The following is a 25422-nucleotide window of genomic DNA, read 5'->3' on the forward strand; positions in this document are numbered from 1 at the left end:
GATCAGAGGGAGCCAGTGGATGTGCTTCATTTGGACTTTCAGTCGGCTTTCAATGAAGTCTCATATAAGATAGTAATCAGTAAAAATTAAAGGTATTAGGATTAGGCGTTCTGTACTGACATAGATAGAAAATTGTCTGCCAGACAGGAAACAAAGAGTAGGAATATATGGATCCTTTTCTGAATGGCAGGCAGTGACTAATTGGGTACAGCAGGGATCATGTACTCAGACCGCAGATATTCATGATATATGTTAATTATTTAGATGTGGAAACTAAATGTAGCAGAATTTGCAGATGATACAAAGCTGGATGGAAGGCTGAGCTTTGAGAAGATATGAAGATGTTGCATTGTGATTTGAACAGGCTGAGTGAATGGCCAAATGCATGGCAGATGCATTTAATGTTGATAAATGTGAGGTTATCACTTTGGTAGCAAAAGTAGGAAGAGATATTATTTGGATGCCTGGAAATCGAGAGAAGGGCATGTTCAATGAGACCTGTATATTCATAGGAGGTCAAAGGTGTCCTTAGAGAGCTTTATAAAGTCATCAGGGGTCATAGATAACATAACGGCAAGTTTTGTTTCCCTAAGGTGGGGGATTTCAATACTAGGGGGCATATTTTTAAGGTGAGAGGAGGCCACACCTGGAATAATGCATGCAGCTTTGGTCTCCTTATCTGAGGAACAAAATTCTTGCCATAGAGGTGGTGCAACAAAGGTTTACCACATTGATTCCTAGGCTGCAGGACTGACATATGAGGAGTGATTGAGTCAGTTAGGATTGTATTCACTGGAGTTTAGAAGAATGAGGGAGGCAGCTTCCCAACAATAATGTCCCCAAAACCTGTCCTCTCTTGATTCAACGCTGATCTGGAGATCATTCTTCTGGCCAAACAGTCATGGTTTCTATTTTATGCTGAACGATCGACTTACAGGAAGGCAAAGGTGCAACATGTGTTCCACCTATAAACCTTGATTCACACCTGCATTTATTTCTTAAAGTTTACATTACATTCAATTACACCATATTATATCATGCAAATTAAGACTTTACACCAATAAGCTTTATACAGCACAATTTAAGAAGTTAAGCCTTGTTAATTACACCATAATTTTAGAAAAGACCACTTGAAAAAACAAAATATTACATAACTGCACTGGGGTCCATTTAACCAGGAATAAACTTGAAAAGCAGAATAATTCTGTTGAAATTGTCTCGAACCTCGTGCGGGCCATACTCTGACCTTTGTGCACAGTTCTGATCTTCATATTGATAAGGACATCAAGGAAGTGGAGAAGATGTAAATACCATTGATTACGATGAGCATTAAGAGATTGTAACTGTAAAAAAGACTGAACAGTCCAGCACTCTTTCCTCAGAAATGACTAGGCTGAGGGATGATGTCAGAGTGTATCCTCCAAACTGGAGACAAAAACTCAGGAGACAGGCAGGATTCAGGCAAGTGGAGATGTTTATTCAAGCAAAAACCTGTTACTGGAGGGAGGGGGCCAAAGGATATTCCCTGAATCTGGCCCCGACATGAGAAAACAATCTTTGGCTCAGATCGGAAGGGAGATCAATGACACACTCTGCTTTTTACAGTGAAATACAGCATTTTATGCATTTTCTGTTGTAGTCACTGTCCTTCACCCTTAATCCATACACCCAATCTTGTGGGACACCTAATCAATGATGGGCATTCCTATGGACAGCCCTAGGATCCCATGATCTTCTGGCGTTTACCAGACATTGTAATCTCTAGAAACAAAACAGAAATTGCTGGAAAAGCTCAGCAGGTCTGGCAGCATCTATGAAGGAAAAAACAGAGTTAATGTTTCGGGTACAGAAGGATGAGAATGTTGAGCTTGCTGCCACAGGGAATGGTTGAGGAAATAGCTCAGGTGCATTTGACAGGAATCTTGGTAAGTCCATGAGGGAAAAAGGAATAAAAGGGTGAAATAAAGTAGGGAGGGAGAAAGCAACTGGGTTGAATGGTCTTTATCTGTGCTTTAAAAATTAAAATGAAAACAAATCAATGCTGGAACTTTTCAGCAGGTCAGGCAGCATCTCTGTTGAGAAACTGAGTTCATGTTTCAGCTCAAGATGGAGCTGGATGCTGGTCGGCTCTTCCTTTCCTGAGAGAACATTGTCCATCGTCATCAGCACTGCCCCTACTCCTGTTCCCACCAACTGCCCCTTCTCAATTTTCCATATGGAGTTTAAACTTGGATCACTCTCAAACATTTACTTCCAATGACATCAAGGTCACATGAACATGACAAGCGAACGTGTGAAAAGTATTGATCCAAATATTCCCCATTTCATAAATCTATTGTTAACAATTTGCACAGACTATTGGTTGCAAGTTACAGCACACATATAGTCAATAAGGAAAATTATCACATGAAAACAAATTGTTCTTTCTAGTCTGTTTTGGTTTTGTCCATCCAAACTCATGCAATCTTTAAAGTATTACGGTCTTCTTATTGTACTCATATGTGTTGTTGTTGGCTGTTCATTCAGTGTCTGCTGGCTCCTGAGGTGTCATTAACTTTGCAGAATATTATTGCCATTGCAAGTGTTGTTGCCGTGGTAGTTATCACTGCTGACCTTTTGTATTTTTGGGGGGAATGATTGTCCTCCGGGACAGATAGTCATTTTGTTCTTTGCTCAGTTGGTGAAATTGGATCTGCCTCATCAGTTGTCTCCTGTAGAAGGGCTGACTTTCTGGTTGTGTGTAGATGTCTATAGTTGTGATGATAGATCTAGCTGATTGCTTTCCCCATGTCTGATCAAGCTGACAATTTCTCTCCAGATTTTAAGTTGCCAAAGGATCTGATATTTGTTGAATGCAATTGATGTTTGCACTCTGACTGGCTATCCCACAGTCAGCTCTGACATTGATTTGGTATCTTTATCAAAGTGACGTGGACTTTTGTTTCACTTGATGGTGTCACTTACTCCTGTTACTTCTTCCAGTCTTTTCGTTATTGCAAGAGTTCCTAAGTGAGGTTGGACTCGACAACTATCCATTCCATCAGGAGATGTGTTTCTCCTCTCTAACATTGCCTTGTATACGTCTCAACTGGATCAAGTCAATTTTTGACAATTCCTTTGGCAATTTCTGCCATGATCTCAGCCTACTTGACAGGAGATAGTGTGGAAATGATATGTGGTGCTGAATTTCCCAATTATTGTCCGAATTCTTTCATCATGAATTGAGCTAATTATCACTGATCACAATCTCAATGCCAGGAATGCGTGACGGCTGAAGTGCACTTTCAGATATTCAACAATGAATGGTTGAATTGATGATTTCCAGACCAAGTCATGTTGCTGCTTCTTGCTGAATTTGGAATATTTCACAATATGTACCAGCATTAACTTCCTTCAGAGACAGTACAGCTCCAGACAGCACATCGGTGATTTACATCTGCTTGTCCTTCACTTCCTAGTGATATCTCTGTACATGAAGCAACATCCTATGCAACCACTCTGGAGGGGATCAATGTCGATGTGTTGAATTATCTTGTGGTCAGACATTACCTTCTCTTTTCCTCTCTCCCAAACAGGAGCTGGTTGAAAAGTTCACAAGAAAAAACAATATTCAGACTGTCTTTCTCAATCTATGTACAGCATTGTTCAGTGTGTGTTAACTCTCTGGATACAAACTGTTACACACTGATAACAGAATGATAACAATCTACGCCAGGTCCCTGTGTCAGTTCTCCCCTGGCACAGTTGTTTCCTCTCCACTATCTGAGTGCACCGATGTGCAAGGATATACACTGACTGTGTGAAAGCCATGTCACAAATGCCACAAGTAGAGTGTGTCTCCCCGCGTACAGCCTGTGGTGTTCTGGAGGGTTAGAGTCATAAAAGGTTTATCAGAAACCTTACAAGATTCAAGAATTACTCCCTTGACAATGAAGAAGTAGGTTCCATGACTTTGAGGACAATTTGTTCAACAAGGGAATGATGTTTCCCATGAGTATTAATAATATTGAGAATGATTTGTTCCACACCTAACACCTGAACAGTTTCTCCCTTGTGTGAACACGTTGGTGCTTGCGGAGGGTCGATGACTGTGAAAACGATTTATCACATACCTCACATGTGAAGGGTTTCTCCCCGGTGTGAACCCTCTGATGGAGCAGGAGGTATGATGACCTTGAGAATGTTTTCTCACACACCTCACACTTGAATGGTTTCTCCCCGGTGTGAATGCGTTGGTGCACGAGGAGTGTTGATGACTGCGGGAATGACTTAGTGCATACCTCGCATGTGAAGGGCTTCTCTCCTGTGTGAACAGGCCGATGATTCACGAGGCCTGACAATTGTGCAAAATCCTGGTGACATACCTCACACCTGAATGGTTTCTCCCCTGTGTGAATACGTCGGTGTGCATGGAGGTTTTGTGACCGTGAGAATGATTTGTTACACACCTCACACGTAAACGGTCTCTCCCCTGTGTGAACGCGCTGGTGTTTATGGAGGGTAGATGACTGTGTGAATGATCTGTCACACACATCACATACAAATGGTTTCTCTCCTGTGTGAATCCTGTGGTGCAGCAAGAGTCTTGATGAGTCTGAGAATGATTTTTCACACACCTCACACTTGAACAGTTTCTCTCCTGTGTGGATGCGTTGATGTGTGCGGAGGATCCCTGACTGGGAGAATGATTTCTCACACACCTCACACATGAAAGGTTTCTCTCCAGTGTGACTACGTTGGTGTCGGCGGAGGGTTGATGACTGCAAGAATGATTTGTCACATACCTCACACGTGAAGGGTTTCTGTCCCGTGTGGATTGCCCGGTGATTCACGAGGCCTGATAATTGTGCAAAGCCCTTGTTACACACCTCACACTTAAAGGGTTTCTCTCCAGTGTGAATACGTCGGTGATTTGTGAGTGTCGCTGATCTTGCAAAACCTTGGTCACACACTTCACACTTGAAAGGTTTCTCTTCCATGTAGCTTCCTTTCTGCTAACAGATTGTAAAATAGATGCACCTGGTCACTGAGAGAACGTTCGGAGACTGTGGAGCTCTCCTCATTCACCTTACTGTTGAACAGCCTCTCCCCTGTAGGAATGAGTCAGTGGGTCATGAGACTGGATGAATGATTGAAACTCTCACCACACTGGGAGCTCACGCTTCTTCCCAGCCTCACCCTGACCGATCACCCACAGCAGAACCTTCAGAAAGGTTGGTTCTGATGGAAGACTCCACACCACTGACCAGTTTCAGATCTGATGATATGTCAAAGCTCCCCTGACCCGACCGATTTCCAGATGATGGTTTCACTGACCAACCTTCTCTGTGTTGAGCAATGCTGTGAAGGGACTGGATGTCTTCCCACAGTTGTGCAGTTGTTCCTTGGGTGATGGTCAGCATCTATCTGCAGTGTCTATCCTCTCCGTATTCTCTGGTGTAGTATAGTGCAATCCTTCTGTAAAACAGGAAAAGGAAACATGATTTCCTCCAACTCCCTCTCCCCCTTTGCTGAAAGAGCTGACTCCTCAGTTAGACTGTTTTACAGTGAGTGCCAGTCTGCTATTCCCCTGTGTGGGGTATCAGTTAGAAATTCAGCAGGTCAGGCGGCACTTGTGGAGAGAAAAGTAACTAACATTTCAAGTCTAGAGAATCATTTTCAGTTTCCAATGTACAAGGGAGATAGTGAGAGAGAGAGAGTTAACACCAAATACAACACTGCAAGGAGAGAGATGGACAGACAGAGAGAGAGAGCGGAAAAGAGGGAGATAGAGGGAGCAGACCACAACATGAGGAAGCTGGAAGAAGTCTGAAAGTGACTTCACAGAAATATTGACAGTTGATTAATTGTTGAGCAACTACATCAGAGACTGTGTTTGAAATGCAGCAGTTTCCAGGAAAATTCTAAACAAATACCAAAAAAGGTAAAAATTTATAGGCACAGGAGAGCAAGGAGATTTGTGAGTAATGGTGAAGAATTTCTGCTTTCTCCTTATCTCCAGTTTATTGTTAATAGGAAAAGAGTGAAGTTAAAGCAAGTAAAATAACTGAAAACAATAAAGTTAGGGCATCGTAGGATAACTCAGCCAAGTGGAAGGGCGGCTGAAACAAGTGGAATACTTGTCCTTAGCCATGTGGGGAGTCATGGACATTTCTCATGACTCCAATGAGCCCATTTGCAGGAAGTGTGTCACCAGCTGCACAAGCCTGAGCTCCGGATTTCAAAGCTGGAGCAGAGGTGGAGTCACTAATGTGCATCCATGAGGGCAAGACGAGACAGATACCAAGTTCAGAGAAGAACTCACATTGCAATTTAGGGGCAAGCAGGCAAACAGGGAAGGACTGAGTGCCATGCAGTTCTTGTGAAGCAAGGCAAGGAGTGTAGGAATCCCCAGAGGTCCCACACAATAATCAGTTTTCCATTTGGTGACGGAGATGGATCTTGGCTGCAGTGGTGGTGGTGGGGGGGGGGGGGGGGGTGGGTGGGGAGTGGCAGACAGCAAGAGCCAAGCCCAAGGCACTTTGGGAGGCTCAGTTGTATAGCGGTGGAGGAGAAAGATGGAAGGCTAGCACTGCCAGGGAATTCCAGGGTAGGGAATCAGACAGGCATTTCTGTAGCTGTCAAGGCGACACCAGAATGGATTGTTGTCTCCCCGATGCCACAGTCAAGGATGTCACAGAGCAGATTCTTTAGGGAGAGGGTGAACAGCCAGAGATCATGGCCCTTATTGGTATCAAGTCTTAGATAGGAAGGGGGATGTGGGTCTGTAATCAGAATTTACGGAGCTAGGTAGTAAGTTAGCCAGGAAGGACCTCAAATTTAATCTCCAGATTACTCTCAGTGCCATCTGTGAGTACAGAAATAGGACAGTAAGGGAGACAAATATGTGGATGGAACGATGGTGCAAGAGAGAGGTATTAGATTTCTGGGACTGGATCTGGAGAAGATGGTACCTGGTTAAGATAGACAGGTTACACCGGAACACAGCTGGGACTGAGCTCCTTGTTCTGTATTTTGATCCTGCTGTTGGGAAAGCTTGAAACTCACTCCACAAGTGCATGGGAACCAGGAGAGAGTATCAGGAAGTAAAAACAGGATTCACAAAATGCTGAGGGAGGCAGTAAAACAGACTGTCATAAGTTATTAGGGAGTTGGAGTAAGGGAGAAAATAATGAAGTCTAAGTCAGATTTAAACTATATTACATGAATGTATGGAATGTATTAATTAAGATTGGGCAGTTACTGCCACAGTTTGCCACATGGAAAGATTGAAACACAGGAAATACGGGGAGTCAGCTATTCAGCCCTTTGAGCTAGATCCGTTATTCAACATGATCGTGGCTGATCAACAAACTCAGTATCCTGTCTCCGCTTTCCCCCATACCCTTTGATCCCTTTAGCCCCAAGAATGATGTCTAATTCCTTCTTCTTGAAAACATTCAATGTTTTGGCCTCAACCACTTTCTGTGGCAGAGAATTCCACATTCTCATCACTGTTTGGGTGAAGAAATTTCTCCTTATCTCCATCCTAAATGGCTGACCTTATATTCTAAGATTGTGACCCTTGGTTCTGAACTCCCTGGTCATTGGGAATATCCTTCCTACATTTATCCTGTCTAGAAATGTGAGAATTTTATAGGTCTCTTTGAAATCCCCCTCATTCTTCTATAAACTAATGAATATAGTCCTGACCAATCCAGTCTCTCTTCATATGTCAGTCCTGCCAATTCCCAGGAATCAGTCTGGTAAAACTTTGTTTACCACTGTCTCCCTTGCCAGAACATCCTTCTTCAGATAAAGAGAACAAAACTGCACACAATACTCGAGGTATGGTCTCACCAAGACCCTGTACAATTGCAATAAGACATTCCTGCTCCTGCACTCAAATCCTCTCACTCTCGACACACCATTTGCCTTCACCACCTGCTGCACCTCAAGGTTTACTTTCAGTGACTGTTATACAAGGACGTCCAGGTCTCATTGCATCTCTCCTTTCCCAACCTATTGCCATTCAGATAATAATCTGTCTTCCTATTTTTGTTCCCAAAGTGGATAACTTCTCATTTATCCCCAATTTATACTTAATCTGCCAAGCATTGCCCACTCATTCAACTTGTCCAAATCAAACTGAAGCATTTAGAGTTATAGAGATATGCAGCACAGAAACAGACCCTTCGGTCCAACTCATCCATGCTGACCAGATATCCTAAATTAATCTGGTCCCATTTGCCACCATTTAGCCCATATCCCTCTAAACCCTTCCTATTCATATACCCATTCAGGTGCCTTTTAAATGTTGTAATTGCACCAACCTCCACCACTTCCTCTGGCAGCTCATTCCATACACGCACCACCTTCTGTGTGAACAGGTCGCCCTTTAGATCCCTTTTATATCTTTCCCCTCTCACATTAAACCCATGCCCTTTAGTTTTGGACTCCACAACCCCAGGGAAAAGACCTTGTCTATTTACTCTATCCATGCCCCTCATTATTTTATAAACCTCGACAAGTTCACCCCTCAGCCTCTAATGCTCCAGGGAAAAATAGCCCCACTCTATTCAGCCTCTCCCTGTAGCTCAAACCCTCCAACCCTGGGAACATCCTTGTAAATCTTTTCTGAACCCTTGCAAGTTTCACAACATCCTTTCTACAGCAGGGAGACCAGAATTGCACGCAGTATTACAACAGTGGCCCAACCAATGTCCTGTACAGCTGCAACATGACCTCCCAATTCCTATACTCAATGCACTGACCAATAAAGGCAAGCATATCAAATGCCTTCTTTACTATCTTATCTACCTGCGCCTCTTCTTTCAAGGAATTCTGCATCTTCCTCACAGATCACCCTTCCACCCAGCTTTGATCATCTGCAAACTTGGAGATATTTCATTTAGTTCCCTCATCAAAATCATTAATTTATATTGTGAACAGATGGGGTCCAAGCACTGATCCCTTCCGTACTGCACAAGTCGCTGTGCCACTCGGAAAAAAACCTGTTTTCTAAAATGATCTCTGGACTGCAAAGGTTACATTACGAGGAGAGATTAAACAAACTAGCATTATATTTCATAGGGTTTAGAAGCTTAGGGATGATCTGATCAAAGATTTTGAAATATTAAGAGTTGGAGATCTGTTGAATGGAGAGAAAGTATTTTCACCGGTTGTGGAGTCTAGGACCGGGAGCATTATCTAAAAATTAGAGGCAGATATTTTGGGAGTGAAATGAGGAAACACAATACACGCAAAACGTGGGAGATGATTGGACCTCTCTTTCACGAACCACAATTGATGCTAAATTAAATGCTGACATCCAATCTGAAATGAAATAGACGTCTGGAGGCAAATGGGTAGTGTCCCTGCTCTGAGCCAGAAGGTCCAGATTCATATTCCACCTGCCCTGGAGAGGAGTCAAGTTATGACTCTGCAGGTGACTAATAATGATTTTTAAATGTGAGATTCATTCTTTTATTGTTCACTGAAAGTTTAAAGGGATATTGGTAAAGGGCAGGAATACGGAGTTATATCACAGATGCACCATGATCTCACTGAATACTGGGATATATTAGAGACACGAAGTGTCACAGCCTGAGTCGATGTACTGTTTCTCTGAAGAGGCAGCTCTCTGTCAGTGTTCTGATAGGGCAACCTTTGATCAGAGAAACTGTATAAATTATATTCCACGGGATAATTAATAACCAGCTCCCAACACACACCACTCAACACCAGGAAATCAGTGAGAATCCTCAGTCACTCTGCACCTCCCAGATAATGACACCTCACCTTCTCATATTCAGGAATGAGCCATCAACAAAACACAGCCTGGAAATCAGAAGGGAAATGCTTCCAATAAACACACTCAATATCCAACACACAGCTCCAGTCAAACAGTTCAGCACAAAGCACCGAGTAAACAGCTCTCTCAGCTGGATCTTCTCACACAGCATAAGGGACATTTCCACCCCGACTGCCCACAGGATAGTCAGACTGCCTGAAGATTGGTGTGGATATTATGGGATACAATTTGTATAAAAGCTGCTCCTTCACTCACCATCTCTTCACTTGGTTTTCAGTCTCTATACGAAGTGAACCAGCTCTGGAAGAGGAAGAGGAGAGAATGAGCAGAGTGGGTGGGCTCTCTGATTGACGTCTCTCACAGTCAATCCAAATATTTCGGCAGCAACATGAGTTTCCTGAAGCTTGGGAAACTGACCGGTGAAATGGAGGTGACTCTGACTCCTTCCTGACCGGCTTCCTCAATGTGCAAGTGTCCAAAAGGGAGCAATAAATTACATTTCCTTACAGTTCTGTGTCCATAACAGATAGAGTCATTGGGCCATAGAGATATACAGCACAGAAACAGACCCTTCGGTCCAACTCGTCCACACTGATCAGATATCCTAAATTAATCCAGTCACGTTTGCCAGCATTTGACCCATAGCCCTCTAAACCCTTCCTATTCATATACCTATCCCGATGCTTTTTAAATGTTGTAATTGTACCAGCCTCCACCATTTCCTCTGGCAGCTCCTTCCATACACCTACCGCCCTCTGTGTGAAAAAGTTGCCCCCGGGTGTCTGTTAAATCTTTTCCCTCTCACCTTAAACCCATGCCCTTTAGTTTTGGAGTCCCTCACACGGGGGAAAAGACCTTGCCTATTTACCCTATCCATGCCCCTCATGAATTTATAAGGTCACCCCTCAGGCTCCCATGCTCCAGGGAAGATAGCCCCAGCCTTTCCCTATAGTTCAAACCCTCCAACCCTGGCAACATCCTTGTAAGTCTTTTCTGGATCCTTTCAAGTTTTACAACATCTTTCGTATAGCAGGGAGACCAGAATTGCACGCAGTATTGCAATAGTGGCGTAACCAATGTCCTGTACAGCCACAACTCGAACTCCCAACTCCTATACTCAATGCACTGACCAATAAAAGCAAGTGTACCAAACACCTTCTTCACTATCCTATCTACCTGTGACTCCACTTTCGAGGAACTATGAACCTGTACTCTAAGGTCTCTTTGTTTGGCAACACTCCCAAGGACCTTACCATTAAGTGTACAAGTCCTGCCCTGATTTGCCTTTCCAAAATGCAGCACCTCACATTTATCTAAATTAAACTCCACCTGCTACTCCTCAGCTTATTGGCCCATCTGATCAAGGTCCCATTGTACTCTGAAGTAACCTTCACTGTGCAGTACACCTCCAATTTTGGAGTCATCTGCAAACTTACCAAACATACCTCCTGCATTCACATCCAAATCATTTTTATAAATGATGAAATGCAGTGGACCCAGCACCAATCCTTGTGGCACCCCAGTGGACACAGGCCTCCAGTCTGAAAAGCATAATTCCACCACCACCCTCTGTCTTCTATCTTTGAGCCATTTTGTATCTAAATGGCTAGTTCTCCCTGTATTCCATGTGGTCTGACCTTGCTAACCCGTCTACCATGAGGAAGCTTGTCGAACGCCTTGCTGAAGTCCATATAGATCACGTCCAACGCTCTGCCTTTACCAATCCTCTTTGTTACTTCTTCAAAAAACTCAATCAAGTTCGTGAGACATGATTTCCCACGCACAAAGCTCTGTTGACTATCCCTAATCAGTCCCTGCCCTTCCAAATATGTGTAAATCCTGTTCCTCAGGATTCCCTCAAACAACTTGCCCACCACTAATATCAGGGTCACTGGTCTATAGTTTCCTGGCTTTTCCTTACCACTTTTCTTAAATAGTGGCACCACGTTATCCAACCCCCGGTGTTCCAGCACCTCACCTATGGCTATTGCTGATACAAGTATCTCAACAACGGTCCGTGCAATCACTTCCCTAGCTTTCCATAAAGTTCTCGGGCACACTTGATCAGGTCCTGGGGATTTATCTACATTTATACATTTTAAGAGGTTCAGCAACACTTCCTCTATAATATGGACATTTTTCAAATCTCCTCATGTTCTCTATCTTCCATATCTTTCTCCACAGTAAACACTGATGCAAAATACTCGTTTAGTATCTTCCCCATCTCTTGCGGTTCCACAGACAGGTGGCCTTGCTGATCTTTAAGGGACCCTATTCTCTCCCTAGTTACTCTTTTGTTCGTAATGTATTTGTAGAATCCTTTTGGAATCCCCTTAACCCTTTTTGCCAAAGCTATCTCATGGCCCCTTTTTGCCCTCCTGATTTCCCTTTAAATTATACTCCTACTACCTTACAAATTTGTTTCTCAATTACCGTTGACTATTTGGTGGCCTATAGTACAAAAAGAACAAAAGAACAAAACAGAAATACAGCACAGGAACAGGCCTGTGCCGATCATCATGTCCTAACTAATCTAAAAAACGAACATTCTGCCCTTATTCGGTCCATGGCCCTCTATTCATATAACCATCCAGATGCCTTCTTGAATGTCGCCAATGTGCCCACTTCCATCACTTCTTCTGGCAGTGCCTTCCAGGTTCCTATCACTCTCTGCATGAAAAACTTTCCTCACACATCTCCCTTAAACTTTTGCCTTCTCCCCTTGAACTTGTGCCCCCTCATAATTGAAACTTCAACCCTTGGGAAAAGCCTCTGATTATCCACCCTATCTATGCCTCTCATAATTTTGTAGACCTCTATCAGGACTCCTCTCAGCCACTGTCTTTCGAGTGAAAACAATCCTAGTCTTTTTAACCTTTCCTCATAGCCAATGCCCTTGAGATAGGGCAACATCCTGGTGAACCTTCTCTGCACTCTCTCCAAAGCTTTCACATCCTTCTGGTAATATGGTGACCAAAACTCTGCACAATACTCCAAATGTGGCCTAACAAGGGTTTATATAGGAATAACACGGTTCGCCAACTCTTGTACTCCATGCCCCAGCCGATGAAGGCAAGCATACCATATGCCTTCTTAATCACCTTGGCTACCTCTGTTGCCACTTTTAGAGAACTATGGACCTGCACACCCAGATCCGTCTGTGTGTTAATGTTCCTAAGGGTTCTGCCATTTACAGTATAATTCACACCTACATTTGATCCTCCAAAATGCATCACCTTGGATTTGTCTGGATTAAACTCCATCTGCCATTTCTGTGCCCAAGTCGCCAATCTATCTATATCCTGTTGTATCCTTTCACAATCGTTGGCACTATCAGCAACTCCACCAATCTTTGTATCATTTGCAAACTTGCTAATTGGACCATCCCACATTTTTCTCCAGATCATTTATATGTACTACAAACAACAGAGGACCTAAGACTGATCCCTGTGGAACACCACTAGTTACAGGTTTCCATTCTGAAAAACACATTCCCTTTTTTGTGTTTAAAATTGAGATAATAGGTTTTCCCAAACCCTGCTTGTGAAGTCCAATTAAAAAATAACCAACAGTAAATTCTTTAGAGTTAAAACAATATAGAATTTATTACTGTATCCAAGAAGCCATTGTGGGCGAGGCTGTATGGATGACAAGGGGAAAAAAAAGCAAATAGTTATAAATTATTTAAATAAGAGGTCTCAGAATTGTTTCATATGAATTACAGAGTATGATACATCAATGTGGATGTTCTTTTTATTGTCTGTACAAAGCAGTTCCTTCCTTAACTAGCTCTGATACAGTTAAATTGTGTGTGAAAGTGCACCCCACTTTGTGGAAAGGCTGGATGGAATGGCACACAGGTGAGACATCCTCTTCCCCTAGCAGCAGTGAAGACCATAACAACAAACCATGTCAGCCTGATCCACAGGTTAGCCTTCTGGAGAAATGCCCAATAATGTAGGAAGGTTAATGTCCTTCTCCACTCTGCCAGGAGAAGTGCTACCATCTTCTCTCCGATACCTCACACTCTCTCTGCTAATGCATGCACCTCCCACAAAAGCACATCCTCTAACTCTTTGACTCTCATCCGCAATATGTTCCCTCACTCGCTGTCACAGTCCCAATCCTCAACACTACTCATCCTGTATGACCCCTGTGTTGCCTTCTCACTCGGTTGGAACACGACCCCACCTACACCAACAGTAACAGCTGCGCCACCCACTTTCATCGCATCTTTTTCGTTCCAGGAGGAATGGGGCAAAAAGAGTCAAGACATGTGGTGGGCAGCCTGTCTCAGAAAGGCCGCAGTGGCTGACTGACCAGCTTTGTGTCATCTCTGAATAGCACAGGACTGTGAGCCTGATATCTCTGTCTGAGGGGGCAAAGTGTAAAAGGACAAGGCAAGATCAGGATGCTGTTACCATCCAGGGGCACTCAGAGTAAGTGAGCACTATTACAGCAAGCGAAGAGCCGGAGATGCAGCCTGATCCAGTCGATCAGCTGGGTGTGTGTCCCTGAGTGCACATTGTCTTTGCTGCAACATTACAATGACAGCTGCCTGTGCATCCTGAGGTGCAGCATTGAAGTGCAGAAACATCTGTAAGTGGATCGGAGATGTGCCACAGGGATTCTTAGAGGCTCATCGTTGTCAGTTGCCAATATGTGTGGACATGAGGTGATATGGAAGGTACCCAAGTAGCGTCCTGACAGGTTAAGCCCAGTATCTGAAATGGAGGTCTTTTGGAGTGAGTAATGAGGTGACATCATCGAGTACTGGCGCTGCGATTCATCTGGATAGGATGCTTTCTATGGTGCATCTATAAAAATTGTAAGAGTCTTTGTGGACATGCCGAATTTCCTTAGCCCCCTGAGGAAGGAGAGACATTATTGTGCTTTCTTGACCGTTGCATTGACATGGGTGGACCAGGACAGATTTTTGGCAATCATCACAGCAGGAATGTGACGCTCTCGACCATTTCCACCTCAGCACCATTGATACGGACCGGGGTGTGCCCTCCACCTTGCTTCCTGAAATCAATGACCAGCTCCTTCATTTTGCTGATGCTGATAGAGAGATTACTGTCTTTATGCCATGTCCGTAAGCACTTAAGCTTTTTCCTGTATTCTGTCTCATTATTTTTTGAGACCCAACCTATAATGGTTGAGTCATCAGAAAACTTGTAAATGGAGTTGGTGTGGAATTTGGCCACACAGTCGTGTGTGTATAAGGATAATTGTAGGGGGCTGAGTATGCAGCCTTGCAGGGCACTGGTATTGGGGGTAATGGTAGAAGAGGTGTTGTCACCTATTCCTACTGATTGCAGTCTATGGGTCAGGAAGATGACGATCCAGTTACAGAGGGGGAAGTTTAGAGATGAGTTCATTTAGAATTATACTGTTGAAGGCAGAGCTGTAAACAATAAGTGGGAGCCTGATGTAGGTGTCCTTGTTATCTAGATTTTCCAGAGATGTGTGTAGCGCCACAGAGATGGTATCTGCTATGCCTATTTCGCCAGTAGATGAATTGCAAAAGATCAAGGCAATTTGGGAGGCTGGAGTTGAAGACAGCCATAACTAACCTCTCGAAGGACTTCATAATTATGGAGGTCAGAGCCACCAGACGGTAGTCATTGAGGCATGCTGCATGATTTTTCTTTGGCACCAGGATGGTGGTGGTTTTCTTGAAACAGGTGGGGACTTTAGATCGAAGACAGGTTAAAGATGTCAGCGAATAATCCCGTCAGCTGGTCCACACAGCTGGGGACACCATCCAGGTCAGTCACATTTTGTAGGTTTTTTGTTAACCGAAAAGAAGGATCTTTTGCTTCCTGCCCTCTGGTTATTACAATAGAAAACTCAGAATTCCACAGTAAGTTTCTGTCCACAATGTACTGGTCAATGTCACTGTTGGCTGGGATACCTGCTCTATCAATGGGTTTATAATTTCCAGTTCAAAGGAAGCAGAATGTTTTCCAAAGGAAGAAAGACATACATTTATATACCAACTGTCACAAAAGTGCTTTACGACTCATTAAACACAGTCATTTTTTGTGCACAGCAAGTTTTCATTAACTGCAATGTTATTATGAATAGATCATCTGTTTTTGTGCTACCGATTTTCAGATCTATTTTTGCTTGCTATTGTCTTTGTTCTGGGATCTTGTAACTGTGTCAAGCAGTAAAGTCCTCAGTGTCAAGGAGAAGTGAAATTGATGGAGAACAGTGAGTCGACTCCAGGAGTGTGGAACAACCTAAATAGAGGATCCTGATATCTAGCAAAACCCAAAACATCCTAAATCCCACTGGCTTAGAACAACTATCTACTGTCAGAAAATCTCTGTTATCGGTATTCCTCAATCAGGCAGAGGCACAGTGCATCCTCCCACCAATAGATGTGCTGTGGCTGGAGGGATCCAGTTTGCTCACTCCTTATCCCAAATCACTATCCAATGACAATAAGGTCAGTGAAACAGGAGAGTCTTCACACTGATGTGTGTGTGTGAAGTGGGTTAATCCAACACCCAGGGACAGTTGAGATGGAATGATTCTGTATCTAACCTGTGCTCTACCTTTTCTGTGAATGTTTGATGGGACAGTGTCAGTGTGAAGAAGTTATTTCATCTCCATTAATGATTGTGGAGATGCTATTCCTTCAAGTTCATATCAGAGTGTTCCTTAAATGTGTTGAGGGTTTTTGCCTTAATCACCCTTTCAGTCAGTGATTTCTGGACCTCTGGGTGAATAAATTACTCCTCGACTTCTCTCCAATCCTTCCATCGATTACTTTATATCTCATCTTCCCAGCTGTTAACCTCCGCGCTCAGGGAAATAAGACTGAAACAATCCCATTAGCTGCCTCTGCCACTTCCCTCTCTTCCACTAATCCCCTGGACAAACATCAACTAATGCTTCCCCAGCTCAAGCCCTGAACTCACGTCATTTTATAGTTTCTATCCATATGCCCTTTCTGAGCTTTTCTTATCTAAGAAACATATGGCCCGTGTCCCTCCTTGCTGTGCATATGCTGATCCCACCACTGCACATCATCACTGCCTTGGATGCTGTGGGCCTTCCTCTACTGATCTGCTGTCAAACACATCCGAGGATAAACATCCCGCAATGATGCTATCAGTTTGAAAGCCTCTGAGGATGAAGAATGCTATTCCCGCACTAGAAATCTCTGTCAAACATTTACCAGGGGAACTGAGACAGCAGCTGCAATAAGTGAGGTTTTATTCAGATGGGAAAATGAAAAGTTTAAATCCCCACTTGATCTGCTGCTCAATGTCACCTCCATTTCACCGGTCAGTTTCCCAAGCTTCAGGAAACTCATGTTGCTGCAGAAATATTTGGATTGACTGTGAGAGACGTCAATCAGATAGCCCACCCACGCTGCCCATTCTCTCCTCTTCCTCTTCCAGAGCTGGTTCACTTCCTATAGGGACTGAAAACCAAGTGAAGAGATGGTGAGTGAAGGAGCAGCTTTTATACAAATTGTATCCCATAATATCCACACCTATCTTCAGGCAGTCTGACTATCCTGTGGGCAATCAGGGTGGAAATGTCCCTTATGCTGTGTGAGAAGATCCAGCTGAGAGAGCTGTTTACTCGGTGCTTTGTGCTGAACTGTTTGACTGGAGCTGTGTGTTGGATATTGAGTGTGTTTGTTGGAAGCATTTCCCTCTGATTTCCAGGCTGAGTTTTGTTGATGAATCGTCCTGACAATGAGAAGGTGAGGTGTCATTTTCTGGGAGGTGGAGAGTGTCTGAGGTCTGATTTCTTGGTGGTGAGTTCTGTGTATTTGGAGCTGGTTATTATTTTTTGGACAGTGAATGGTCAGTTCTCTCTGTGTGTTGGGATCTGGTTGTTGCCTGTCTTTTCAAATTCCTCCCACAACCCTGTTTCTGTAACTTCCTCAGAAAAGAAAAAGACCACTTGTTTCACGAAGTCAACAGCCAATTGAAAACTTTAGAAGTGTGGTCACTGTTGTAATGTCATCCTTATCTTCCAACAGGTTCATTTTTCCTCATCTTTTCTTTATTCTTTTCACTCCTGGGATGTGGGTGTCACTGGCTGGGCGAGCTTTAACTGCCCTTGAATTGAGTCTGAATGTCATTTTAGAGGGCGGTACGAATCAACCATGCCACTCTGAGTATGGAGTCACAATTAGGAGAAACGTCTTACCTGAACAAACATTTTTCAATCATATATATTTCTACAGTCAATACATGGCAACTATCAGGTCAGCTTTTGAATACCATCTGAAATGAGCACATGTCCCTGGGACATTAGTTTAGGTTGTGTATTATTAGTCCAGTGACACTGCTGCACTACTGCCTCCTGAGACTTGTTTCACTGAATCCTTACTTTGAGTGACTGTCAAAGCCCCTTCTCTGAGTTTCCAGAGAAATTATGAACTGACTGCCTTCCGGGTGTCACCAGGACGATCCTCCTAGAGTATTTAGATTGTTGCAGGATGTGCCTGTTTCTTTTATATTCACTCGGACGATGGGGGCATTGCTGGCTAGCAAGCATTTATTGTCTGTCCTCAGTTCCCTTGAGGAGATGATGATGAGCTGACTTATTGAACTGCTGCAGTCCATGTGCTGTAGTTTGACCCACAATGCTGTTAGGGAGGGAATTTTGATATTTTGACCCAGTGACAGTGAAGGAACGGTGATATATTTCCAAGTCAGGATGGTGAGTGATTTGGAGGGGCACTTGCAGGTGGTAGTGTTCCCATATTTCTGCTGCCTTTGTCCTTCTTAGGTTCTTTGATGAATTTCTTCAGTGCATCTTATAGATAGGACACGCTGCTGCTACTGAGCATTAGTAATGGAGAGGTTGGATGCTTGTGGGTGTGGTGTCATTTAAGCTGTTGAGTGTTGTTGGGGCTGCACCCATCCAGGCAGCTGCGAAGTATTCTATCACACTCCGACTTGTACCTTGTAGATGGTGGACAGGCTTTGGGCAGTCAGGAGGTGAGTTACTCGTCATGGTATTCCTAGCTTCCTACCTGCTCTTGTAGCCACTGTGTTGATGTGTTGTCAATGATAACTTCCGGGATGTTGAGCAGCTCAAACTCATTTGGACTATTGTGTGCAGTTTTGGTTACCACACTACCAGAAAAGAGTTTTCCTCTGATTCCCATTAATTCCAGTTTTGCCAAAGCTCCTTGATGCCACACTTGATTGAATATGGCCTTGATGTAAAGAGCTGTCACTCTCACCTGACCTCTGGAATTCAGCTCTTTTGTCCAAGCGGCAGCAAGGTGGCTCAGTGGTTAGCACTGTTGCCTCACAGCCTTGGGTGACTGCCTGTGCCTGCATGGGTTTTCTTTGGGTGCTGCAGTTTCATTCCACAGTCCAACATTTACAGGTTAGGTGGATTTCCCATGCTGAAAATGTCAGTAGCAACTAGGGATGTATACTATAAGTGGATTAGCTGTGGGAAATGCAGGGTTACGGGAGATAATGGGGTAGTGGGTTTGGGTACGATGCTGTTTGGACGGTCGGTGCAGACTCAGTGTACCAAATGGCCTCTTCCACTCTATAGGGATTCCTTGATTCCATGTTGAACCAAGGCTGTATTAAAGTCGGGGCTGAATAGCCCTGGTGGAACCCAAACTGTGTGTTGCCGAGCAGGTTATTGCTGAGTAGGTACTGCTTGGATAGCATTGTTGATGACACCTTCCATCACTTTACGGGTGATTGAGAGCAGACTGATAGGCCGGCAATTGGTTAGGTTGGATTTGACCTGCTTTTTGTGTACAGGACATACCTGAGCAACTTGCCACATTGTTGTAACTGTACTGGGAGAGTTTAGCTCGGTGAATGGCAAGTTCTGGAGCAGAATTCTTAGTACTATTGCCAGAATGTTGTCAGGGCCCATAGCCTTTGCAGTTTCCGGTGCCTCCAGCTGTTTCTTGATATCACGTGAAGTGAATCGAATTGGCTGGAGACTGACATCTATGAAGATAGGGACCACTGATCAGTCACTTAGCACTTCTGGCTGAAGACTGCTGTAAAAGATTCAGCCCTATCTTTTGTGTTGATGTGTTGAGCTGTACCATCATTGAGGACGGGGATATTTGTGGAGCCTCTTCCTCCAGTTTCAATGTCCACCGTCATTCATGACTGGATGTAGCAGAATTGCAGAGCTTAGATGTGATCTATTGGTTATGGGATCGCTAAGCTCTATCGCTTTCTGCTTATGCTGTTTGACATGCAATTCTTCAATTTGGTAACTTCAACCAGAGACTGTGTTCCCTCCCACATTCTGCCTGGCAATCCTCAGAAAGGACACACTCCCCTCTCTGCTCACCATACTGGCTGCAGTCCTTGGTCTCTGTCTCTATCTCTGTCTGTAAGCTCAGAGACAGAAAGTCTCTTGCCTTTTTTTTATCAGGTGTGATAACTTTGCATCTTGCTCAACAAGTTCCAACCTATCTCCATGGTAACCAACCCACCTGTGGCTCGGCAGAGTTATATAATGTCCTTACAAGCTCCTCTTTTGAAGGTATTATTTTCCTTTATTTAGAAGCAAAGTTTAATACTTAGCAACCTTACAAAGTTTATATTCATGATAGACTCCTGACTTGAACCTTCTCGACAGCTGGGGGTGGGGATTGGAGTGGTCTGGAGGGGAGTTCTACCAGGAGACCAAATTTGATCATCCACTCAATATTTTTTCCTGAAGACACTTTAACATTGTGGCTCGCTGTTGCGTGCTGGGCTACAGCATGGTGTGAATGGAGGTGTTCATGGAGCTGCCTTCTCCTGTTACTTGAATGGTTGTCCACAACTCTCAATGAGGTGTTCTAGGACTACAGAGCTTTGTACTAATCAGTTGATTGTGGAGCTTTTTAGCTCTGTTTATACCTGTTATTCTTGGTATTTAACCTGCATTCAGCCCTTTGTGGTACGTTGACTGGGTTCAAACCTGGACTCTAGATTATCACTGATACTGCTTCTGACCCGCCTATCTACTGGTTTGATGATAATCATGGAATGTGAGATTGAGATGGAATACAATCCTGGAGCTGCTTATGGCTCACTGCACCTCATGGACACACACTTTTGGGATCTGTCCTTAATCTACTTCCTTTGTGATGATGAACGTGGTGAAGGACTCATTCATCAGTTGGGAGGAGAGAGGGAAGTTTTTTTTGAACTTGTTTGACCTGAAGCCATGAGACTCCATGGAGTCGATATTGAGGACTTGCCCACCTGCCAGTGGAATGGGACATTCCCGGGGATGGTCATGGAGGAGTCTGGGATATTTCCAGATTGATATGATTTGGTGAGTATCACTGCTACTTGATCAGTCTGTGGGGCAGCTCTCCTCACTTGGGGACTTGTCCTCAGACCTTGTTAAGAGACTTTACAGATTTCACTGGCCTGAGATCACCTTCATCTTATTCTGACACAGTGTCAGGATTGTCCAGACCTCTCTGATTTTCATCTTATTATTGGATTTTTGTAGTGATTGTTTATCAAATTCCAAAATTAATTAAAATCCCCTTCAGTTCATGCAGTAGTTGAGGTGAAGAGCAGAGATGCCTTTAAGGGAAAAGTAGATAAGCACATGAGGGGGAAAGGAACAAAAGGTCTGCTGACAGGGTGAGATGAAGAGGGGTGAGAGGAGGCTCATGTGTAGATATGTATGTTTTATTTATATATGTGTGTCTGTTATACATATACACACACTCATGTATAAACTCAAGCATAAACACCAGCATGGACCAATTGTGCCAAATGGCCTATTTCTCACTGTATTTCTATCTTTGTAACTTTCTGTGGTCGGATTTGAATTCTGAATCTCTGTGTTGTTAATCCAGCACCCATAGTAATTCAGCTTCAATACCTGATAATACATTTATTGAATTATATTTTAATGCCTTCTTTAAAGATTTTACCTGAAGGCTTTGGCCTTTTCCAACAGCCTGGGGGTGGATAGTTTTGCTCAGTTGCTGTGGCTGATAGCTATAATTTGGATGTTCAGTCTGAGTGAGTGCAGTGCAACTAACATCCAGGGAAGACCAGAACCATTCAGTCAGTTACACTGACGCTTCTGATGTGGGACTTCGCAAACAGTTGGTCGTGATCACAGTGAGGTCATGTGACAAACCTTTGGGGTCACAGGCTCTGACCAAGTACCAATAGCCAAAGGTCCCCTCGATTCTCTCAGTTTATAACTACCTGATCTTGTAGACCTGAATCCTGTCCTAATAAACTTAACAGGAATTTTTGAGTTTTTTTACAAGTAAAAAACTTAAAAATTTGTGAATTAAACAGCATTACCAGTGCCCTGACAGGCACCTGCCCCACAAGGAAATCTGGAAAACAAGGGGAGAAATTTCAAAATCTCAATTGAATTAACTAGCCTGAACCAACTTGATTTAAGCTACTCGTAAATTGATGATCCGTTTTACACCATGCCTGACTGTCTTTTCCATTGCCCTCATGGTGCCTGGGAAGATGGAGATCTTGGTGGAGCAAAGAAAATAGTCACATTGTCACTATCCAGTGTCAGTGCTGGAAACAGAGGGTGTGTGACAGTCTCATGAGGGACAGAAAGGACTTGGATATGATCCCATCCCATACAGGCAAACTGGCACTCACTGTAAAACAGCCTCTAACTGAGGAGTCAGCCCCTTCAGCAAGGGAGAAGAGGGAGTTGGAAGAAATCACATTTCCTTTTCCTGTTTTACAGAAGGATTGCACCGTACTACACCAGAGAATACAGAGAGGATAGACATTGCAGATAGATTCTGACCATCCCCCAGGGAACAACTGTACAACTGTGGGAAGACATCCAGTCCCTTCACAGCATTGCTTAACACACAGAAGGTTGGGCAGTGAAACCATCATCTGGAAGTCGGGTCGGGTCAGGGGAGCTTTGACATATCATCAGATCTGAAACTGGTCAGTGGTGTGGAGCCTTCAATCAGAACCAACCTTTCTGAAGGTTCGGCTGTGGGTGATCGGTCAGGGTAAGGCTGGGAAGAAGTGTGAGTGGGCTCCAAGTGTGCTGAGAGCTTCAGTCATTCATCGAGCCTCATGAACCACTGACTAATTCCTACAGATGAGAGACTGTTTGAGTGTGAGGTGTATGAGGAGGACTCCACAGGCTCATATAAACTTCGAACACCCAAGGTTATGTGTTGTACAGCAACATGGAAGAGAAACCCTTTAAGTGTGAAGTTTGTGCCAAAGCCTTTGCCCAGTCGTCAACCCTTCTGATGCATCACCGCATTCACACAGGGGAGAAACCATTCCTTTGCGAAGTGTGCAACAAATCATTCTCGCAGTCTTCACATCTTCGCTCACACCAACGCGTCCACACGGGGGAGAAACCGTACAATTGTGAGGTATGCAACAAGTATTTCTCACAATCATCGCACCTTCGCTCACACCAACGCATTCACACCGGGGAGAAGCCATTCACGTGTGAGGTGTGCAACAAATCATTCTCATTGTCATGGGCTCTTCTCGAACACCAACCCATTCACACAGGGGAGAAACCCTTCACGTGTGAGGTGTGTGAGAAATCGTTCTCACAGTCATCTGGCCTTCGTGCACACCAGCGCATCCACACTGGGCTGAAACCATTCACTTGTGAGGTATGTGACAAATCGTTCACACGGTTATCGTACCTCCGTGTACACCAGCGCATGCACACAGGGCAGAAACTTTTCAAATGCGAGGTGTGTGACAAAGCCTTCACACGGTCCTCAGGCTTAATGGCCCATCAGAGGCTCCACACAGGGGAGAAACCTTTTAAATGTGAGGTGTGTGATGAAGCTTTTCCAATATCAGCAAGGCTGCTGAGACATCAGAGGATTCACACAGGGGAGAAACCCTTCAGATGTGAGGTATGTGGGGCTGCATTCTACCGATCCTCTAATCTCCTCACACATCAGAAAATTCACACAGGAGAGAAGCCATTCACATGTGAGGTGTGTGGCAAATCTTTCTCAAGGTCATCTTACCTCCTGGTCCATCAGAGGATCCACACAGGGAAGTAAACCTTTCAATGTGAAGTCTCCTTGGCATCATTGCTTCCGTGGCATCATTGACCTCCGAAGGATTTACATGAGTGCAATGTTTGTGGACTCATGGTTGAGTCTTGTGATTTCATGGTACTGGCTGTATGTTCATCGCTGATTGAACAAGTCAATGGTCTGTCTATCAGCATCAGTCCCCCATATGGACGGAGTGATACAGACAGAACTTAGAACTTTGACTTGGATTTTGAGCTAACACAGGAGCCTCTGACAGGTCTTTATTACCAAGTTAAAGGCAAGGAAAGTATTGAGAACAACACCAGGAATTGTTCATTACATTTCTCAATGTGACCAAAGTGAATCACAAGGTTCTGTAGATTGTGCTCCAATAATTTTGATCTCAGAGAAACTTCATTCCAATCCTGCAAGAGCTTCATGATGGAAGGATATAACTGTAAGAGTGGGAGATCTGAAACAGAAACATTCAAAATGTAGACTGGTGTCAAGCAAGGCCATGTGATAGTGACCATTCCATATCTGACAGTGACTGTTCACCCTATCAAAGGTCACCTGCCCTGTGCTGTCTGTATGAAATGCAGTCTTGGTGTGAAACTCATTTACCTTAATCTTCTCATGCCAAACCAAAACTGAACACCATAGATACATGATCTACAGTTGGCAGGTAACTACGGTGTTGTTATTCACTATGCAACAGATTTGTAATCCATTCTCAATATCTTCAATTCTTCCGATACCAGGTTATAGTCCAAGAGGTTTAATGGGTCTAACCAAAGTAACAAGTAATCCAAAACTGTAAAAACTGTTAAAGGTAGCGAGATCATAACAAGTTATCATAACAAGTACCTATGAACACAGCATCAAACGTGATCTTGGATTCATGTCGTGCTACATGTAACCCTACCATACTATTCTGTATCTGTAAAATCCTCCTTACTGCCCTGTTTTGACACCATCACCTTGATAACTTGTTATGATCTCTCTACCTTTAATAGTTTGTACAGTTTTGGATTACTTATTACTTTGGTTAGGCCCTCAGCATATGACTCTTAGACCTATCATCTTATTCCAGTCATTTGGTTTGTCTGCAGCACCATCTTATTTTTAATTTTTTGCAATTATCTCTCTGCCTCAATTAATCGAACTACAGGTCATCCCTTCACTTGTTATTCCATTGTTGATACTTTACTCACACTGTCTGACACTTTTGATTATTCAGCCTGTCGACAATCCACTCACACCATTTGTATGATCTTTTGATAAATTCTGTGCCTGTGTGCTTCTCTTTACTTCACCTGAAGAAGGGGCAGTGCTCAGAAAGCTTGTGATTTCAAATAAATCTGTTAGACTATGACCTGGTGTCATGTAACTTCTGACCTTGTCCACCCCAGTCCAACACCGGCACCTCCACATCTTCAATTTTTGCAATTGTATAAATTATACAACTAACGTTCAGTGTCATTTCTGACCATCAGAATTGGGAGCCAGACTAAAAAACAGGGATTTTAAAGAAACTATTCTCTGCAGTATTCTGAGAGAGTTTCGTCTGATATATATGTGTGTGTGTGTGTGTGTGTGTGTGTGTGTGTGTGTGTGTGTGTGT

General features: G+C 43.7%; 2 protein-coding genes across 5 annotated transcripts in view; one reads left to right on the forward strand and one right to left on the reverse strand.

Annotated features, from left to right (window-relative positions):
* LOC109936040 (zinc finger protein 91-like) overlaps positions 1–25422 on the reverse strand; it is a 58955-nt gene that overhangs the window by 7833 nt on the left and 25700 nt on the right. The window contains exon 5 of the mRNA XM_048616855.1: positions 4042–4983. Within this exon, the coding sequence (XP_048472812.1) occupies positions 4042–4983 (942 nt within the window). The remainder of the gene's footprint in view (positions 1–4041; positions 4984–25422) is intronic.
* The window catches only part of LOC109925476 (zinc finger protein 271-like), a 12784-nt gene continuing 4581 nt past the window's right edge, over positions 17220–25422 (forward strand). For 2 of the 4 annotated variants that reach the window (XR_007265593.1, XR_007265592.1), the window contains exons 1-2: positions 17225–17259; positions 22508–24483. Coding sequence is in view for 2 of the 4 variants with exons in the window: in XM_048616830.1 (XP_048472787.1) it covers positions 22971–23822 (852 nt within the window). In the remaining 2 variants the exon portion in view is untranslated. Of the gene's footprint in view, positions 17260–22507; positions 25410–25422 lie in introns of those variants that run through there. The other 2 variants (XM_048616830.1, XM_048616829.1) reach the window with 2 other exon arrangements.

This window comes from Rhincodon typus, chromosome 35, assembly GCF_021869965.1.
Source record: "Rhincodon typus isolate 14 chromosome 35, sRhiTyp1.1, whole genome shotgun sequence".
Classification (NCBI taxonomy): domain Eukaryota; kingdom Metazoa; phylum Chordata; class Chondrichthyes; order Orectolobiformes; family Rhincodontidae; genus Rhincodon; species Rhincodon typus.